Source organism: Fringilla coelebs (assembly GCF_963513975.1).
Source record: "Fringilla coelebs genome assembly, chromosome: 7".
Taxonomy (NCBI): Eukaryota; Metazoa; Chordata; class Aves; order Passeriformes; family Fringillidae; genus Fringilla; species Fringilla coelebs.
This window is the reverse complement of record NC_140035.1, coordinates 25,835,653-25,854,315: the sequence shown is the minus strand read 5'-3', so window position 1 is coordinate 25,854,315 and position 18,663 is coordinate 25,835,653. Positions and strand designations below refer to the sequence as shown.

The window sequence follows — 18,663 nt, the reverse complement described above, 5'->3', positions numbered from 1 at the left end:
ATAATTTTGATTGAAGGTACTTTTCAGTCTTGTCACAGAAATAATTCTGCAAGAAGCTTGTCTGTTTTCAATATAACTCTGCTTTAAATACACTTAAGAATATCAGGAATCACCAATTTAATTGGAATATTAGCAGCAGAAACACATCCACTAGAACACGGTTGAAATGAAGTTAGAAGTTAAAAAGTTAAAATGTGAACAGATTAATCTAGGGGTGAAAGATGTGAGTAAACTTTTCTGTATGTGCTTAGTGGAAGTAAAACTGTGAAGAACAAGCAAGATTTGAAACAACATAAAATACAATACAAATTATATATAAACTTGTATGGAATTCTTCTTGGGTAGTTTTGGTTGGAGCAGGGGGGGAATCACAATGCCTAGTAAAAGAGAAATACAACCTTTCACTTGTGTTGTATAAGCCACATAGGTAATCAATAGCATCTACAATTTTGGGTGCCAGAAGCAAAACAATTCTGAAGAAATATCTATATGCGCTCTTCTTCACCAGTAATGTTGACAGGATTAAAAAAAACATTTAATTTTTTTCCCCCTCTGTAAGCTCCAGTCTCTACTACACTTTGGTGCAAACAGCAAGATCTCTTACTCTGAAACTGAAATTAATTTCTCCATCAAACAAGAAAATTACAGAACACAAGCAGGCACACACAAATTTCCTATGGCAATCAGGAACCATTTAATGTTCATCTACATGTCAGACCATAACTCGGGATATAATTTTAAAAATGGCATCATGGTGACTGCTTAACAATTTTGTTTTACTTACCAAAGGATTAAACACGCAATTTTCTACCTTACCTCCTGACCTATAAATAAAAGCATTCTAAACACTGCATGATTATTTTTCCCTCCCAAAGTACTTTAAAGCTGTGAAGCACAGACACAGATAATATATAAAGATAATTCAACCATTACCCCCTAAGCCTTTTCCCTAAAATAAATCAGATTTTTATTCTGTCAAATTGAGTCAAATTGAAACTTCTTCAGATTACTTTGCCTGACAATTGTCACTAAAAACTGAAGCTGTGTTTTTCTATTTCCCTACTTATTCCTTTGTGTAAAAATTCTTGCATTCTTATTCTATAAGCAAAGATTGCTACCCTGGGAAAAGATTCAAAACCACTTGAACAGGCAAATTTTTTTTTAGTTAATTGTGCAAGGTGATGGTCCACCAAAGGGTATAGCAAGTAAACAGAACAGCCTAATAGCCTCATGTGGTATTAAATTCTACAAGGACAGCAGTTTGACACTATGATTAAATAGAATATTAATGCTTTGGATTGCTCTTACTTGGCAAAAGGAGCCACATGGAATATTTTTAGACTGCTCAGCTTTACAGGGATGGCAGGCTAACATTGTCTTAGAAAAAATTATGACCTTGGTAAGTTTTTAGGCAAAAAAGCAATGGTAGAAGGAAACAGCTATGAATGATAGCTTGCTAGATGTGTATTTGAAATGAAATTAAGCTAATGTTGAGAACAAGCAAAAGTTACTACTGCCTATATGAAATCAGCTATGGATTTTGTATTTTCTAATGTGGTAACTGGCATTCTTTTGAACAACCTCAGACAAAGTCCAAGAATTGAGTATAGGTGGAGCATACACTTCTGGATTTATTTTGCACTACTTCCAGCTTCATAAATACTTCATTTATGCCGAATGTGACATTTATCATTATTTGAGCATGAAGAATTATGAAAATCAATTTGCATTCCTCTCAATATTATTTTAAAATGCTAAGGGGTTGAACAGCTGATTACACCCTCAGGAAAATACCCACACAGATATCTGAGAACAGTTGAGAACAGATGATGTCAGTGAAATTATTACATTTTCATTACAACGCGTAGCAGATGTCCTGACTACCAACTTATTTATTACCTTTGTCGGCCTGTTAAAAAGACAGGCGCCACCCCCACGAAGTAAAAATTCTTTGTATTCTGCAATGCTGCATTTGGAGAATTTCCTGGAATGGTATACCCTAAAATGACAAAGAATTAGGCGAGTAAATGCCTTAAAACACCATCAACTACTGGAAAGGGGCAAAGGGGTCACAACCTTCTTTAAATACTGTAAATCCCAGTTTCTTACAACCACTGTGTACATACCAACAGTATAACAGCTCAGTCTTATTCTAAATAATAAAATCAGAACAAAGCAAAATTTTAAAACATTTTGCCTTTTTTATATTTCTACTTTACATACAGTATATCAAACTGTAGGTTTTCAACTTCTTAATAAGGTAGACCCACATTATCATAGTAGCTGCTATTCACCCTTTCTATTGCATGTATAATCCAGTATCATCTCAGGTTTTTTTTTAACACTTACAAGAGGCTACAGCAAGAAGTTTCACAGCTTAATACAGATTGGGAGAAGAACAATTTCATCCCATTTTCTTCTGTCATATTTGCTAATCTCATTTCATGTCTCCCTAGTTCTTATACTAGAAGAGTAATTATTTTTGCATAATGTTACAGACTTCTCTCATATTTCCTCAACTCAATCTTTTTCCCAGACTATTGAAAATGTACTTTATTAGTAATTTCTCAGTCAGAAATTGTCTGATATGTTTATTAGTCATGTTTTGAGATCTGGGAATGAGATCTATTCACACTATGAAAGACTGGGGTAACCATGCCATAAGGAGGTTTGCCATTCCACTCCTAATAGCTCACTGCCACTGAGCTATTTCCCCACTGAATTATTCCATACAGAAAAAATGTCTCCTGACACTGATGGAGTTAAGTGAAAAGGCTTTAAAGTGCAGCTAATTATTCACTCATTTCATAGTCAGTCCTGTATCAGCTTCTACATGACCATCCTCTGCTCCTGGCTTTTGTTTACTGGTAACCTTTTTTACAGAAGAGGCTTATTCCACAGCCTCTTCTTCTGATACTTCCATCCAAGACCAATACGTTGGTGATTTCACCATATGAAGGAAGCCAGTATCTATTCTGATCAATGCTTTACCTCGGATTCCAGAGGCAAATTTATGGAATGCTTTCCTGCTGCACTCCTACAGCGGCTGACAATTACAAGTCTACAGGGAAGCCACGAAGTAACTCTACTGAAGAACCAATTTCCAAATACTGTACAAAGAAACTAAGCTCCTTCTGTCTTATTAGTAACTAATTTTCTCCATAATTTTTGCAATGAAGCTTCCACAGTGAGCAAGATACTGACAGGAAGTGATTTATAAGACTCAAACCCCTATATTTCAGAAGCTATCCTTTTCTAATTAATTGCTTACAGTACAGAGAAAAGAATCATTGGCAGTGTATGAGGGTGGAGGGCAATGAAATTCCTGCCATATAGATGTGCTTCCCCTTCAGACTTCACTGACCATTTATTTGCCTAAGGATTGAGTTCCAACTGTTTCTGGTTTTTCGTTTATTAGCACTAAAACACATGGATAAAACTCAGTGCGTAAATATTTCTGCCATAACGTAAACTATGAACTCATTCCAGAGCCCTCAATTACTGACATTTATGACATACCCTGTTTCCTCCATGATGCAACCACCCCAGGATTCAGTGCAGTCACACTCTTCTCAGACAAGACCAAAATACAACAGAAAATGAAAGAAGTTATAAATATGCATACAATAAATATAAAGTACTATAAAAATGGAGCTTGACTAATTATACAAAGATTTGATGGTTGCTTGGCTGTACCAACTCTAGCCCCAAAAAGGAAACCGGCCCACTTGAAGACATACTAACACCTTAAATAAATACAATACTTTCAGATTACCGTATCTGCAGGTTCTTAAGATTCAACACAAAATTTTAGGCACTACACAAAGCTAAAATCAGTTGGCAAGGTTCTTCCCTCCATGCCCTCAAAACAGGCAGCACAAGGCTGTCTGCAGTACACATAATACTGATGATTTTAAATGTTCACATTTTCTCCTCCCTAAAAATACAGAATACCCTGAAAGAGGACTGTTACTGGACAGGCCAGGCTTTTGCCCTTTGGCATAAAATTATTAACAGTAACATGTCAATCAGCCAATCAATTTGCAGTTTACTTACAGCTATAGCACGCAAGTCAACAGTGACCAAATTCATACCATAAAAACAAAAGCTCAGCACCTTACGGTTGGTAAAACAGAAGCTGCAAACTACTCATAAAAATTATCTACCAAAGATAGATGTACTGTAGTTACTACTGGAAATCCAGTAGTAACTATACAGTTTCCATAGTTTCTCCATGGAAAATATTTAGAAATCATTTATGTGGTTATTTCTACTCTCCCCAGGTCTTCCATTTACCTTTCCCTATAAAGGGCATCCAAATAAGGACACAAAGCTATCATATCAAAACCCTCTATTTTTCAGTTAAAAAATATTCTGATTTCCAAACTGTATGAACTATGAATTGTTTTACATGTAAAACAATTATATAGAAAATAGTTTAGCAATTTGCTCGTTTACCCAATTTAAAAGCAATGCTTTACTAAACAATATTCCTAAGCATGGTTTCCTAATTCACAGATTTTTCAAGTGATTCACAATAAAGTAAACATTATCATTCACATTTTTAAAGAGAAAACAAAGAGAGCAGGTAGCCAAACTCCTTACAAAATGCAAGTGAAAAATCAAATAATTTTCTTTAGCCCTGAAAAGGGGTTTGCAGCAATTTTTGAACAAACATTCTACACATGTTAAGGTAACACAAATCTGGTCTTTCTGTGAAGCAGCAAGATACCAAGTTGAGCAAATGTCACACTGGACTAGGTTACAACTCCTTACCATTTTTTCAATTGTAAATCAGGTATTTTTGCATTTCAGGAAGTCAGCAATTGCTCTATTGGATTTACAGATTTCATGATGATAGAAAATGTGTTCTAAATTAAATTAATGGTGTTTTTACCAATATACCTTTGAATATTGGTTATGAATCTAACCTCCACACAGGACATCACTGAGGTCATGCAAAATGTCGCTAGACTGACGGTTCTTATTTTGGTGAGGCTGAAATTTCACTACATATATTTCCAAAAGCAGCAATTCTTGCTCTATAGTTACCACAATTTTGGCATTTCTTTCAAACACAATAAAGGAAGTGTTTGTATTCAGCTAAGGAAGACAAAAGACTCCATGTACATACTCGGTTTCCTGGCAGCTGGCTCCCACTGTATTCCGAGATTCTGAGCAAGACTCTGTGCTAGTTCCTGTGCCATGGGCAAAGGGAGGCCATACTGCATTCCAAGAGAAGCACAATTATAAAAAAAACAAAACCCCATTAGTTATTGTAATGAACACATGAACACTACACTGGCTCATTCTGCCTTACCACATACCTACTACTTCAATAATTCAGTGCAGTCAATCACAATTCTGTGTGCATATAAAGAAAATAAACTCAATAAAGTACATAACATATAAAATATTCCTCTCCTAATCTCAGGCAATCTCTCCCCACTGCTTAATCTAAAGAAAGAAGTTTATTTGATAGATATGCAATACAGTTTTGTAATGGTAGGATTTAACCCACATAAAACCAGGAGAATTTCAGTATCAATTTAACACTGCACTGAGGAAAAAAAATAATAGTAAAAAAAGTCAATACATAGGGACAATTCGTTTTCTAATTTCAATGTTAAAAAAATTCAGGAAGAATCACATGACATTGGTACCTCAGAAGATCAAGCGTCTTACAGTGGTAAGACAGTATTTGGTGCTGTGTTTCAAATACTCCTGTCTGAGATTTTTGGGTCTAAATTTCTGTTCAATATAATAAAAGGCAATTTAAGCTCTTTTTAAGAGAATAATACAGACAGGAGAAATACTTTATAAAAAGAAAGGCACTCTGAGCAGTAGTTTGATGATGATCAAGAAGGCTGGCTGTGAGAATCCTAACTTTTTAATATGTAAATTATCTTTAAAGCCCTGGATACTGAAACATATGAACTCTTGAGATTATAATGTAGAGATTCTACTTTATTTCACTTTAGTCATGAAAAAAAAAATTACCTCATTCACTCCTACTCCTCTGGCCACAGAGCAAACACCTCCAAAGTAACTTAAGCTGCTCCTTTTGTAATGAAATGTCACATTCCTTACAAACAAATAAAAATGAAGAAACTATAACATGTTGACATTGGGCACCAAGAGCTTATTGAAAGAGCATACTCTCACACATACTATGATAGATTGCATGTACATTCGTCTATTTCTAGCATAAAAAGCAACTGCAAGTTTACAAACAGAATACCAACACTGAAAGAGGTGGTTTTATGTAAGCTTTGACACAAATACTATTTTTCACCTATAGAGTCAGAATCAGACTTAACTCACAAACAAACCAAGCACAGAAAGCTTGAGTGCCAGACTCCTAAGACAATACAATCATAACATTTCTTTTAAAAGTTCACAATATATTCCAATTTATGATTTGTCATGAAGGAATTCTGTTCTGAAATGTACCGGTACAGAGAATTTTAAAAATTATTACCTTAATCCAAAGCAATTTAAGTTTTAAATCCAAATTAAAAGACTGAGAAGTACACCTAAAGGGAAAGTAATTTAATACTGCTCTTTAGCCTTGCCTCCTTTCATTTATTGTTAATAAGCCCCAAATAATTTAGTTAAGTAATGTAATCTAGAAGATCTAAATTATTTAATAAAATGCCTATAAATTACTATGAATTACACCTATTTTAACTTCACAGTCGTAACAATAAATCTTCACAGCCTACAAACAACCTACAGTGATCCTGTATGATGTACAAATGACCTAACCTTTGAAAATTGATGCTTTTTTTTTAAATGACAGGTTACCCCATACAGGTATGTATTTATTTTTCAGAACATTCTAACAGCCATCAGAACTTTCAGACTGCAGCTTAACTAAACACAGCCAGGGGCTTTACAACAGACAGGATGGCAGGCACTTTTTGGAAATGGTCTAGTTGACCTATCCCCAGCTCCAAGGAGGCTCAGCTGGAGCATGTCATGTTCCACTAGCTCTGGAACATCTCCAAGCATGGGCACTCCACAGTCTCTCTATGTTCCAGCATCTGACCAACTTCACAGTGAAAGGTGTTTTTTGCCCTATGTTTAAATGGAACTTCTTGTATTTCAGCTTGGATTTGATACCTTTCACCATGAGAAGAGCCCGTTGCTGGCAAACTCTTCAGCAGGTGACACAAAACATGCATGGAAGTCACTAAGAGTGCATGTCAGCAGCACTGTGCCTGTATTATGAAGAACAAAATCAGCGTTGCATTGTGATGCCTGAATTAAGGAAATCTGTAGGAAATTCTTCATCCCCTATTTTTATGTTCCTCTGCAGAAGATGAACTACAGGAGAAAATATATTCACCATGGAAGGCATTAGTTACTCCATCCTTGCAGTATGTCATGCTGCCGGGAGACAGCTTAAGATCTTTCCCTATGCTGCACAGGGGAACACACATTTCCTCCTCTTTGCTTACAATGCCATGAAGTAAAATAATCCTTGCTCAAGGCTAAAGTTGTGCCTAGTGATGCAAGTGGAATTTCCCCTCGAAATGCTTTGCGTCTCAGAACAATTCATTACAGCTCTAAAGAAGACCTTCCATTAACAAATCATCACTGCAGCCACATGTGTGAATAAATTTACTAACTGGAACACTCTTGTGGCAACATATAATCCTGTCAGCTCTGCCCTCTCCTGATCATAACTGGAAAAGCAGCACATTACACATCTGATAAGCAAAGCTGAGCGTCCTTAAGGGCTCATCTAAAGACACTCCACATGTGACACTGTCTCCAGGTTGCAAAGACAGTCAAGTATCATTATAGATATCTATCCACATGACCATGGTATATACTACACCTATTAAAAACAGGTATTAAACATCGATTAAGCTTCCTAAAGAAGGCACATGTTGATTGATACAGAGAATACCAAGCAAAAAAAAAAAAAAAGAAAAAAAAAAAAAAAAGAAGATACCAGTAGAGAAAAGCAGCAGACAGGAAATAACATTGTAAGCCATTGCCAAGGGTACATACGAGAGCAGGTGCACAGCATCAGCGTGCTGCTTGATGTAGTGCTGCCGGTACTTGGAGAAGTCGTGGAGCATCTGCAGAGGGTCAGGGTGAATGTTAATGCGGTCTCTGTCTGTCCAAGTCTCCACAGCAACGAGAACCACCCTGGTGTTCAGCTGCTCCTTGTATATCTGAGGGCAGAGACAGGACAGGCACAGGAGTAGAACACTGGGTCAAACATGCACAGTTAGCCAGTAAGAGTAAAGCGGAAGGACAAGAGGGATAAAGCAGGAGGAAAACATGGGCAAACAGTTAGCTGGCAATGCCTTGCATTTCCTAAAAGCTGATATTCTCATCCACTTAAATTTTATGTTTTAGAAGGAAAAAGAAACCAACCCTTGTTGCTCTTTTTTTCTTTTGAGCCCCTCCGTTTTCTTTAAAATTATCATGGCAAATAATTTTGCCACTGAGTTTTGCAGAAAACCTGTGCAAAATGAGCAAGGAAGAAATGTAAAGGTACACTGGGTGATCTCAAAGAAAAAAACTACCTCAAAGAGTAGCCAAAGACAATTTTAAAGTTGCAATTAAATAATTTCTCAGTTTTCTAATAAATCCAAATTTTAATTAATGCTTGATTTCCATTTATGTAGTATGATCACTTAATTCCCACACTGCCTGAGTGGAATTAAGGAAAAATATTTATTTTTCTATAAATTTTAATGCTACTGTAGCAATAGAAAAGGAAACAACAATCAGGCATTAATAATAACAAAACAGTTTTAAAATATGCATTTTAACATTGTGCATGATACTTGATTCTGACATAAAACTACTGCTGTCTTTGGGCTCAGTTCAAAAAATGCCAAATTTTAATAACCAAGGTTATGCAGAACTTGTAGGTCTACAAAAGATGTATTCCTTATCTGCCCTGACTAAAACCCAGTTTTGTATCAGGGCAGAGTTATTCTTATTAAAAAGTCAATGTATAATATTCAGCTTAGAAAAAAAAAGGGAAATATAAAGCCAAGAGATAGGAACCAGCTAAGCCCGGTTTTGTCCAAGACCTTGGAAGGAAAAGAGTATTAACATGCTTCAATCTCAGGGAGACAGGCTGAGAACATACAGAGAAAATGGTTTACAACATGAGCAAACCCAATGAAATTAAATGGCCTGGAATGGCATAGGGGTGAATCAATAAAGACTCTACTTCTATTTGCCTAAGGAAAGCTCTATTTCCTGAAGCAAACAGCAACAAAAAAATGGAAGAGGGGGCAGAGAACCTGAAGGCCTCTGAAAGCCATTATCCTCTTCCCACCAATAAATCAGTAAGAAATACAGCCCACACCCCATGGACGTAAGGGAATAACAAGGCAGAAAATTCTGCTCTTTTTCATGCTTTATTTAAAGAAAAAAAACCATTAAGTTGTCACTTTGTAAAATCTCTATGAAGGGACTGAATTCTACACAAGAATGAAGCTTCTGTTTCTGCATGCACACAGTAAAAAATGGGAAAACCAGACACAGTAGAGAAAGAAAAGATGGATGAAATTACTTTGGTTAAAATGCAGAAGAAAGAGAAAGAAATAATTATCAGATGAGGAAAAAATAAAGATGTCACCTTTTCTTTGGGTATGTCCAATATTTCTGCAACTGTATGAGTTGCAGAAATATTACAATTATTTATATTTTTATCTGCTCTAGTAATTTTTGAGATCATTACAGAAAAATATTCCAAAACACTTCTGGTATTTCATGTATTATAAATATATTCACCTAAATTTTGAATATACATCCAGTATACTTTGTATATAACAACAAATACTGCACTGTTTCCTCCGAGTTAAACTGCTGACAATGTTTTGGATTGAATCATATCACACAGTTCCACAGGTATCAATAATCTCACATGGAAAAGGGACTTAGAGTCAGCATTTGGCACTCTCTGTATTCATCCCTACTAGAAAATCTACCTGCTTGCACTACATACAGAGCTCTTAAACGTGTGATCATTATATATGTAGCAAAAAGAGGAAAAAAAAAACCCCAAATTAATTTTACCACAAATATTACCTGTAGTTTATACGCTGTATGCAAAATTGTTTTAAATTTAGCACAGATACAAGTATGGTATCTGTGTCAGTTCCACCCATTTATAATGTAGCACAGTGGCATATTGTTTGTTTCTAAGCTATAAATAGAGATTCATAAAGCAGATTATTTCACTCATACTCGCTTTTTCTTCCAACAGATATATGTATCCCCTGTGAGCAGTTTCAATCACTTGTAGTTAGATACAAACATAAATTTGATTAAATCTCAATTGGTGACAGACAGTGAAATCACCCCTGCCAAAGGCAAACTCTGACAATTGCAAGCTTTAAGAAAAATGCCACAGATAATCTGGTAGTTTCTTATACATTCACCCCAGGCTATTCTTCTGCAGAGGAACCAGAAGTGCACCTTAAAGTGTAATTGAAATTTGGTATCTGAAAATGATAACATTTTTAACACAATGTTAAAGTAGAAGTCAGTGAATCAGTTTTCAGAAGAAATATTGATACTTACAGCATCTACAAGGTTTACCACAGACTTTGCAAAATTGTTTGTATATGCAGTTGAAGAACGGTGCCTTTTGAACTAAAAGAAGAGAAAGTAGAACACAGTAAGAACTAAAATATTTATTACTAATCCTTAATTTTTACAGCATGAAAGTAAAATTAATATTTTAAGAAAGAGTAAGTGGAAAACTCAAAAAACCTTTCAGATCACAGCCTATACCTCATATTCAAGAATCCCTGGGAGATAAAGGGAGCCACGTATGTTATGCAGCCTTTCCCAAGTGTAAAAAGAGCATTTAACCACAAGAAATACTGTGTTTAGAATCAGAGTTCAAATGCTTGAGACAAAATTACAGGTAAACATGAGCTCAAAATTGAGAGGATGCTTTACCCATTAAAATTACTTAACCTGATGAGTTACATATATCAGACTGTAGTAGCCACATTCCATGACTTTAATTATAAGACATGAAGAAGAAGCATTTACCACTTATCCTGTGCACAGCTCTTTGCAAAGAGCAACAACAGCACAATACTTTTGTGACATGTAGCACTAGAAATGAACCTAAACCAGTAAAAAACACAACCTAATTTAATGTATTAAGATATCTTTACTGCTAAAGGAAAGGAAATGTTGTGAAAATACACAGCATTAATCATTTAACACAATGATCAAGGAGGTTTAAGATACTTCTTCCAACAAAGACCTTTGCTGCAGGGGAAACATGCCCTCTCCTGGTAAGCAGTAAACCCTGAAAATCCTTAGTGAGTTCCTGGACTGGCAAGCTGTGAGTCTTAACTGTGAACACTTCCCTAAGTATATCCATTTTATTCTTTGAAAAGAATTACTATCTGCTTCTAAGTCACTGCTAACTATGAAGCAAAAAAATCTTGTGCTCTAAGTTCTAACAAATAAAGCTTTAGAGGAGACAACAGTGTCTGTAATAAGTGTAGTGAGCACCTTCAAGCACATCTGCAATACAAGAGGCCAGGGGAAAGATACAGGCATAGGAATATTTTCTCTTCATAAGGAACACCAAGCACAGACAAAATGGCCATAACTTCAGTTACCATATTAGCCCTAATGCTAAATAACCAACACCTGAACACTCTTAAGAGTGGTTTCCTACCAGGTGGCTTTACAAATGAAAACAGCTCAAGAAATTTGTCCTACTTTTTCCACCCATTCAAATTCCCTCCACAGTGCTAAATTAATACAGATAAAATATAGGCTATGTTTGCCCAGACCACTTCTATCATTTACTAGACAGGTGAGGGGAGGGTACATTATCTGTCTATTCAGCATTGGAACAAGTATGAATTACTGCATCCTGTTCGGATATTTTCAATTTCTAGCTCTTAAATATCATCCTTTAGTGTTGCCAACAGAGCCCACAACTCCATAAAGCACTGGGAAACTTGTAGCAGGGTGAGAGACATGAAAAGCTCTTTACTTGCAAATAAAATAAGTGAAAACTATTGTATCAGCAAAATTTGATTACAACAAAAAGTCCTGCTTACAACAAATATCACTTAGTCTGATTTTTCCAGTCATCTCTCAAGAAAAAAAGGGGAAAAATTAAAAATTGGGCTTTCCTCCCCCCATGCATTTTGTTTTTTTTTAATGACAAACACTTTCTGAATCTAAAACAACTTACCTTGCACTCCATTATCACTCCTGTTTATTAGTATGGAATAGCCACAAAGAACAATCAGAGTTTTATCTACATGTTTTGCTGCATTAAAGTTTAAATTAGTAAAACTAAACTCGAAGTAACAAATTCCGACCTCTTTCTATATAACTTCAAAGATAGGATGTAATTTTAGAACGTTTAATGTGTTTGCTCTGGACAAAAATGTTTTATTGTTTTACTGCATTAGTGATGGGCATATTAACTTATCCATATGATACCAAAGCGTTCCAGATTCATTTTGAATATATAACTGCCCCAGAAATTCTTAGGTAACATTAAGTTTCATTAGGTATTATGGCCTGCAGTGTGTCTTACAGCACAAATGTTAATAGCTGTTGATAAATAAAATCCTGGGACCAAAAAAGGGTGACAAATTGTAGGCTGTACATCAGCCTACGAACTGTCACCAAAAGGAAGATTACCACTGAACTGATATACTTACCATTTTATGGTCATTTACTATCATGAGCTCCAGATATTTCATTTCTTCAAAGACACCACGAGATAACTGACGAATTAAAGAAATTCTTTGAGAAATCATGAAGATGTAGTTATTTTCAAAAATAACTGCAGCTGATTTTTATTATATATACATATAAAATAGATATTATTTAGGGTATGTAAATCAGTAAACAACTGGGTGAGCTATGCAAGTAGAGTAAAAGATCATAGCTCCAGTAACCTAAACACTGGCTGAGAATCTGAGCCACATCACTAGGAAAGTTCAGGGTCTACTCTTTTTGCTTCAGTGCAGATACCACCACTGCTTTCCTCCTCCTTACATTATGCACTATTCACCACAGATTTAAGGAGGAAGGAAGTTACTAAAAACATAAGCACCCTCAAAAACATGGTGTGGATTGTGCAACTCAGTGAAGAAATTCAGAATAACCTCCTTTAACTTAATTATTCCCCTAACTGATAAAAATGCATGTGAAGATCATGAGGACTGCCCACTTAGATTCTCCCAGTAACCCAGTTCTGGGTGTCCTCATTTGGATTTTTGATTTAATCATGCTACTTAATGAGCCAAGTGACATTAAAGTCAGATATCTGTAAAGTAGCAAGAGTTCATTCAAAATTGTTCTTTATTCTCAAGCAGACAAAAAAATTAAAATTCTAAAGTAATTTTCACTACTAAATTTCAATTTAATTGATATATAACATTGCTGTGACTTAAAAAAGTTTATCACCTTTCTTCCAAATTTTCTATTTTTGAAGAAAAGTCTTGTTTTCTCATTTGATAACTGCATTATGGGACAATATTAAACTCCTAAAAATACTTGTTTCCTAAATTCTATATTGTCTTGACATTAAAAAAACCAGAAATTCGTGAGTTTGGGTTTATAAGTGGTCTTAACTCAGGGTCACACTTCTACTTACTGCTCTCTTTCTTCTCCTTCTCCTCAGCCACTGCAGTTCAGACAGAAAAGGCCACTCAGAACTAGAGTCAATCTCTGTAAAAATCACAATTCAAGAATTATTTTAAACTACTTATGTACACATCCAAACCAAAAGTAGATTAAGATCACAATAATTAGAAACACCCTTGCTATTCAAAAGCTCATTTTTAAAAAGATATAAGACATATCAAAACTCAAGTATAATTCAGAAATTTTAAAGCATGCAAGGAGAGGCGAAGAAATGATAACCTGGGCTTAGAATATACATTTTCTTCTATCTCACTGCCTCAGTAACAATAATATAACTGATTAAATTCAGTGATTTTCAGAGAAAAGCTAAATACAGGTCTGTGGATGAAAGTCTTAGAGCTGCTTTTTGAAAAATCTATATTCTGTTGCAATAATTGTGAAAAAAGGCAGGTAAATATCTATTTTTCTAGATTTTCTAAATAATCAGCAATTTTATAAACACTGCTAGCCTAATACTCAAATTTTCCAAGTTACATATATGACTATTTCCAATAGTTAAAAACTCATAAGCAAAAACATACCAAGGTCCTGCAACTGCTTGGAGGCTTGTGCTCCGTAAGTTCTTTGGATGATATGTGGCCTACTTTTACTTTCCTAAAAAGAAAAATATGCAAAATTTTCTTCTAATTAATAACATCAAGTGAAAAATGCGGCACTTCTTTCAATATTTATAATTTTTATTATTTTTTCCATAAAACGCAAGCAACTACATGCCAATCTGGGATAGTACTAATCTGAAGCCAATTGCAATCCCAAGTAAATCACAGAGCCTCTCTGCTGCAGCAAATTGACCAGTCCACAAAAAATGTGTCACAGTTGTCTTTGAGATTACCTTAAAAAAGTCCTTTAAAAGCCTCAGCATTAGAGAACACAGATCCCTTATTCCAATAAATCAAACTAGAATGTCTGCATCTGGTTGAAATTTTCCTTCCACAGATGAAATGCAACTACTACTATTTAGGACAATAATCCTATCTAATTGCAGCAAATTGCAAGAAACCAATTAATATATTATCCTTAAGAGGATCCCTTCACCCTGTTTTATTGGTGTATTCCACACTTTAAAAGGACAAGATTTTTAATGCATATTTTCTTTAGAAATCTGACATACCCCAAATTATCACATTTGAGTATCTACTCTAGAAAACAACTCCTTTCTTCCGTAACACCTCCTCTGCAGAGCCTGCCAAAACAAGCAATTCTTTTCAAAGGGTAGGTTGCTACTGTTCTGTAACTTCTATAAGAAGTACACAGCACACTGAAGGACAATACAGCGTGTATTTGCTAGATTTTGCAGGGAAGGAGAGGGAGTTTTACATAGTATCTACTATAGCTGAGATTAATCAAGCCAAATAAAGTACATGCTTAAGAGTGTGTTCAAGATATTTATCTCATGTACTGTAATTTAAAAATGAGCCTCTGAAAGCTCTCTGTAGCTGTATTATTTCCAGTAGTTTTGAGAAAGTTATGCATCTCATCTGTTTTCTTATTTAGAGTTCAACTTGAAACCTTGAGTTGGCAAATGGTATCTCACTTTTATAACCAGAACTTTTGCTCTACTTACAATTTTTTACTGAAACACCACTCAGAGAGATATCCTGGTTTCCTTCATTCACCCAAGCAAGAAAACAGTTTAGTCAAATTTTCTTCTTCCTTCTATAAGCATAATCTCCATGAATTTACTGTGTCTGTGTTGTCAGTTTCTAGAATTGCAACCTTTATGAACATGTGCTACATCACAGATACACAGCATGGTCCTGGGGAGACTGATTCTTTTAGATGTTGTATTTTCCCATGTCTCTGAAGTTTCATTTGCAGCCTAATAACTGACTGCCCTAATGATACTGAGGCCTCTGAATGCTGATCCATTTTCTTTGACAGTATCAGCCAATGATTTTGCAGATCTTTATTCAGACTCTAATTTCAGCTTTCCAGTCAGTTCAGCAGCATTATTAGTTATTTGTCACATACCATACATATATTGTCAAATACATACTAGAGTGAGAAAAGCTCAAGAACTGTGGCACAGCATCTGCAATATATCCTACAGACCAAGCAGGATACAAACCTCGAGAATTCTCTGTCCCAATGTTGCAAAATCATTTCACTGAAAATCACTCAGAGGATAGAAATATACCTAGTTTTACTACTGTCTGTGAAAGCCAGCTGTATTAACAGCTGAAGTTTTAGAAATGGTTGTACACATCAAACATGAAATACAAAAAAATAACAGCAAAATACTTGCATAAATGCAGTCCTCTATGTTGATCCAGCATAATCTTGTATTAGAATATGCTGGATCACAATCATTTAAGCTATACAATGATCTCTGACTTAAGACATACGAAGTTTAGGATACCCAGATGTAATTATCTATTTAATTATGCTTTTTGTGGAATCATGGCGGGCCAAGAGCAATCTGATGCAGCTATTTAGAGAGGAATGTATAAATGAGTTTCAGAGATCCTTTCAATGAATTTATAAACACTTTCGTTCAAGTGGTAGAGCAAACTGATAAACGCTTTTTGACAATCCATAAACATGTACTATGGGAAACAATTTTACTAGTCTGTTCCGAGCATCTAAATGATCAACAGCAAGTAGGAAACAAAGGATTAAAGAAAAGCAGGAAAAAATCGTAGGTAAATCATAATTACATAGTTGCCACCTTAAAAAAATTCAAATCAAGTGTTTTAAAATACTTTTCAATTTCATATGAATGCATGAGACATATTACTTATTGTTTTATTCTAATACTTTTATTTGGCATTCCTTGAGCACTCTCCCAAACCAAATAAATTAGACAAAAATAAACTTACTGCAGTGTGGGTCAGATCCATTGGTTCTATCAAGTACAAGTAAGTACTGTCTTCAAACATGCCACTAGAACATGGAGAAAAAGAAGTGATATTTAGGACTGACAATCGGTTTGACTCCAGTACATGAATTTTGATAAGAGAAAATCAAACTTAGGGCTGAAAAACTGACCAATATTAAATATATGTTTATTAATATCACCTGTAGCTAGAGCCAAGACTGGGGAATTATTAAGATATCTGGCACATTTTAATGGACTAACAGTAAATGTAGTGGCAATGCAATGATAAAATACCAAAAGGGGTAAAGACTTGACCTTGGAAAAAGAAAGTCCTATGACACACCATGAGCACGCAAAATATAATCAACAGTTGAGTTGCACTTAGCAGGAACTAATGCTAATATCCTGCATGCTTTCCTTGTACAATCTGACAAAAAGATCCATTTTGCTATGACAGAATCATACACAAACACTGAGCATACAAACTGCCAAAATATAATTCTTTTTTATCCTTTACCATAATAAGTCATCTGGGGAAATACTTACCTGCACTTATTTATTCAAAGGTTTTATGAGACAGCATTAAAACACTAATTCCAATGATAATAAGAAAAATTTCAAAACATAAAAAATCTTTGAGCCTGTAGTGTTTCAGTTCCTTCTCTATTAAGAGACAACATGAAAGAATAATAAATAGTTATAGCCTTGTTTAAAAAAATGAGAACATGCACTTACTGAAGTCCATTACAAGTTGAAAGTGCAACTTTGGAATCCTTCACACCTCTGATATTTCCATGGTAGTAACAATGCTCTCCCCCCTAATAATTTTTAAAAACAAACAAACACACACACAAAATTATCCCGATTTTCATGTCTCTTGTGTAAAACCAATGCCAGAAAAATCTACCAGTAACAATACACCTTAACCTCATTTACATAATTGTCTTTACTGTCTATCAGCAATAAGCTCAGGTAAACTAAAAAGTATTCTCAAAAAATTTTATTAAAAACCCTGAAGCATAGTTGTCTCTCAGCCATTGTTTGAAAAACCTACTATTCATCATAAAAATATCTGTAATTCTTGTGCCATGTCATCTGAACTCCAACATGCATATGAAACCCATTCTTTATATAATGATTATAACTGGAATTCCTTACAGGTTATTGTATGTAATTAAATCAAAGTACTTCACAGAAAGTAATCATTCTGTGTTTACCCTCCCATCAGTGAGAATGCATAAAACATGCTTTTTAACAGCTAAATTTGATTATGTTTCTCACACAAAGCTTTTCAGGATTTTTTCTTTGAAGATGATCCCCTGAGTAGAGAAACTGCTGTTTGCTCTTCAGCCATTTTTGTAATTAACTACCTCTTTCTAGAAAATACAGTACTTTTCATTGAAATCTCATTTCTTTAGCTCCACATCAGGAAACAAAACAGCCTTTTACTTGGGCATAAAAAGTATTACAAGACACTGCAAAGGACCAGGACACAGTCCTTATTTGATCTCCTACACCAATTGTGTGGGGTTCTGGGGTCTTTTTATTATCTAGAATGAAGCCTTTTACACATTAACGTGACCTCAGGAGCTCTATTATCGCTTCTAAATACAGCAATTCAGAAAACATCCCCTAGGAAGTTTGGATCAAGTTACTGCAGCATGCAAAGGTAGCCCATTTGCTGAGTCTGAAGTTCTAATATAATTTTCCAGTGAGATTCATGATTCAGCAACCGCAGTGCTCAATGCTAGTGCTGCAGCTGACAATTGCATGAGCCAGTCTAAATGCCAGAGGGAATTGTTTTCTTGCATCATTTAGCATTTTTGCCTATTCTGCAGAATACCAAATCTTAATGGAACATCCTCCTTTGTATGTAACATGAAACTGTTTTTCTTCTTCAGTGGAAGAAAACAAAACAGCATATCTCAGTAATTACATTGTGATGGAGTTGTTTAATTCTGCCCTAACCTGCCATTTATTATTTTGAGATTACAGAAAGGGCAAAATAATAAACCAGACACCTAATACTTGGACAAACACAGTCTGGACTTTTTGAAGACATGAATACAACCAGAATGCTTGCTTCCCTCCACTCCAAATACAGATATAATTCATACATAGTAAGTTTGCAAGAAATATTTTGGCATTTCTACCAAATACAA

At 35.1% G+C, this 18,663-nt stretch overlaps 1 protein-coding gene across 2 annotated transcripts in view; it reads right to left on the bottom strand.

Moving 5' to 3' along the window:
• Positions 1 to 18,663, bottom strand: part of ADAM23 (ADAM metallopeptidase domain 23) — a gene marked incomplete at its 5' end in the record, with an annotated part of 66,894 nt that overhangs the window by 27,533 nt on the left and 20,698 nt on the right. For both annotated transcript variants that reach the window (XM_084209014.1, XM_084209013.1), the window contains 11 exons: positions 1,900 to 1,999; positions 3,520 to 3,568; positions 5,135 to 5,225; positions 6,001 to 6,085; positions 8,023 to 8,189; positions 10,564 to 10,635; positions 12,693 to 12,758; positions 13,634 to 13,707; positions 14,205 to 14,277; positions 16,503 to 16,566; positions 17,237 to 17,319. In XM_084209014.1, coding sequence (XP_084065140.1) covers positions 1,900 to 1,999; positions 3,520 to 3,568; positions 5,135 to 5,225; positions 6,001 to 6,085; positions 8,023 to 8,189; positions 10,564 to 10,635; positions 12,693 to 12,758; positions 13,634 to 13,707; positions 14,205 to 14,277; positions 16,503 to 16,566; positions 17,237 to 17,319 — 924 coding nt within the window. The remainder of the gene's footprint in view (positions 1 to 1,899; positions 2,000 to 3,519; positions 3,569 to 5,134; positions 5,226 to 6,000; positions 6,086 to 8,022; positions 8,190 to 10,563; positions 10,636 to 12,692; positions 12,759 to 13,633; positions 13,708 to 14,204; positions 14,278 to 16,502; positions 16,567 to 17,236; positions 17,320 to 18,663) is intronic.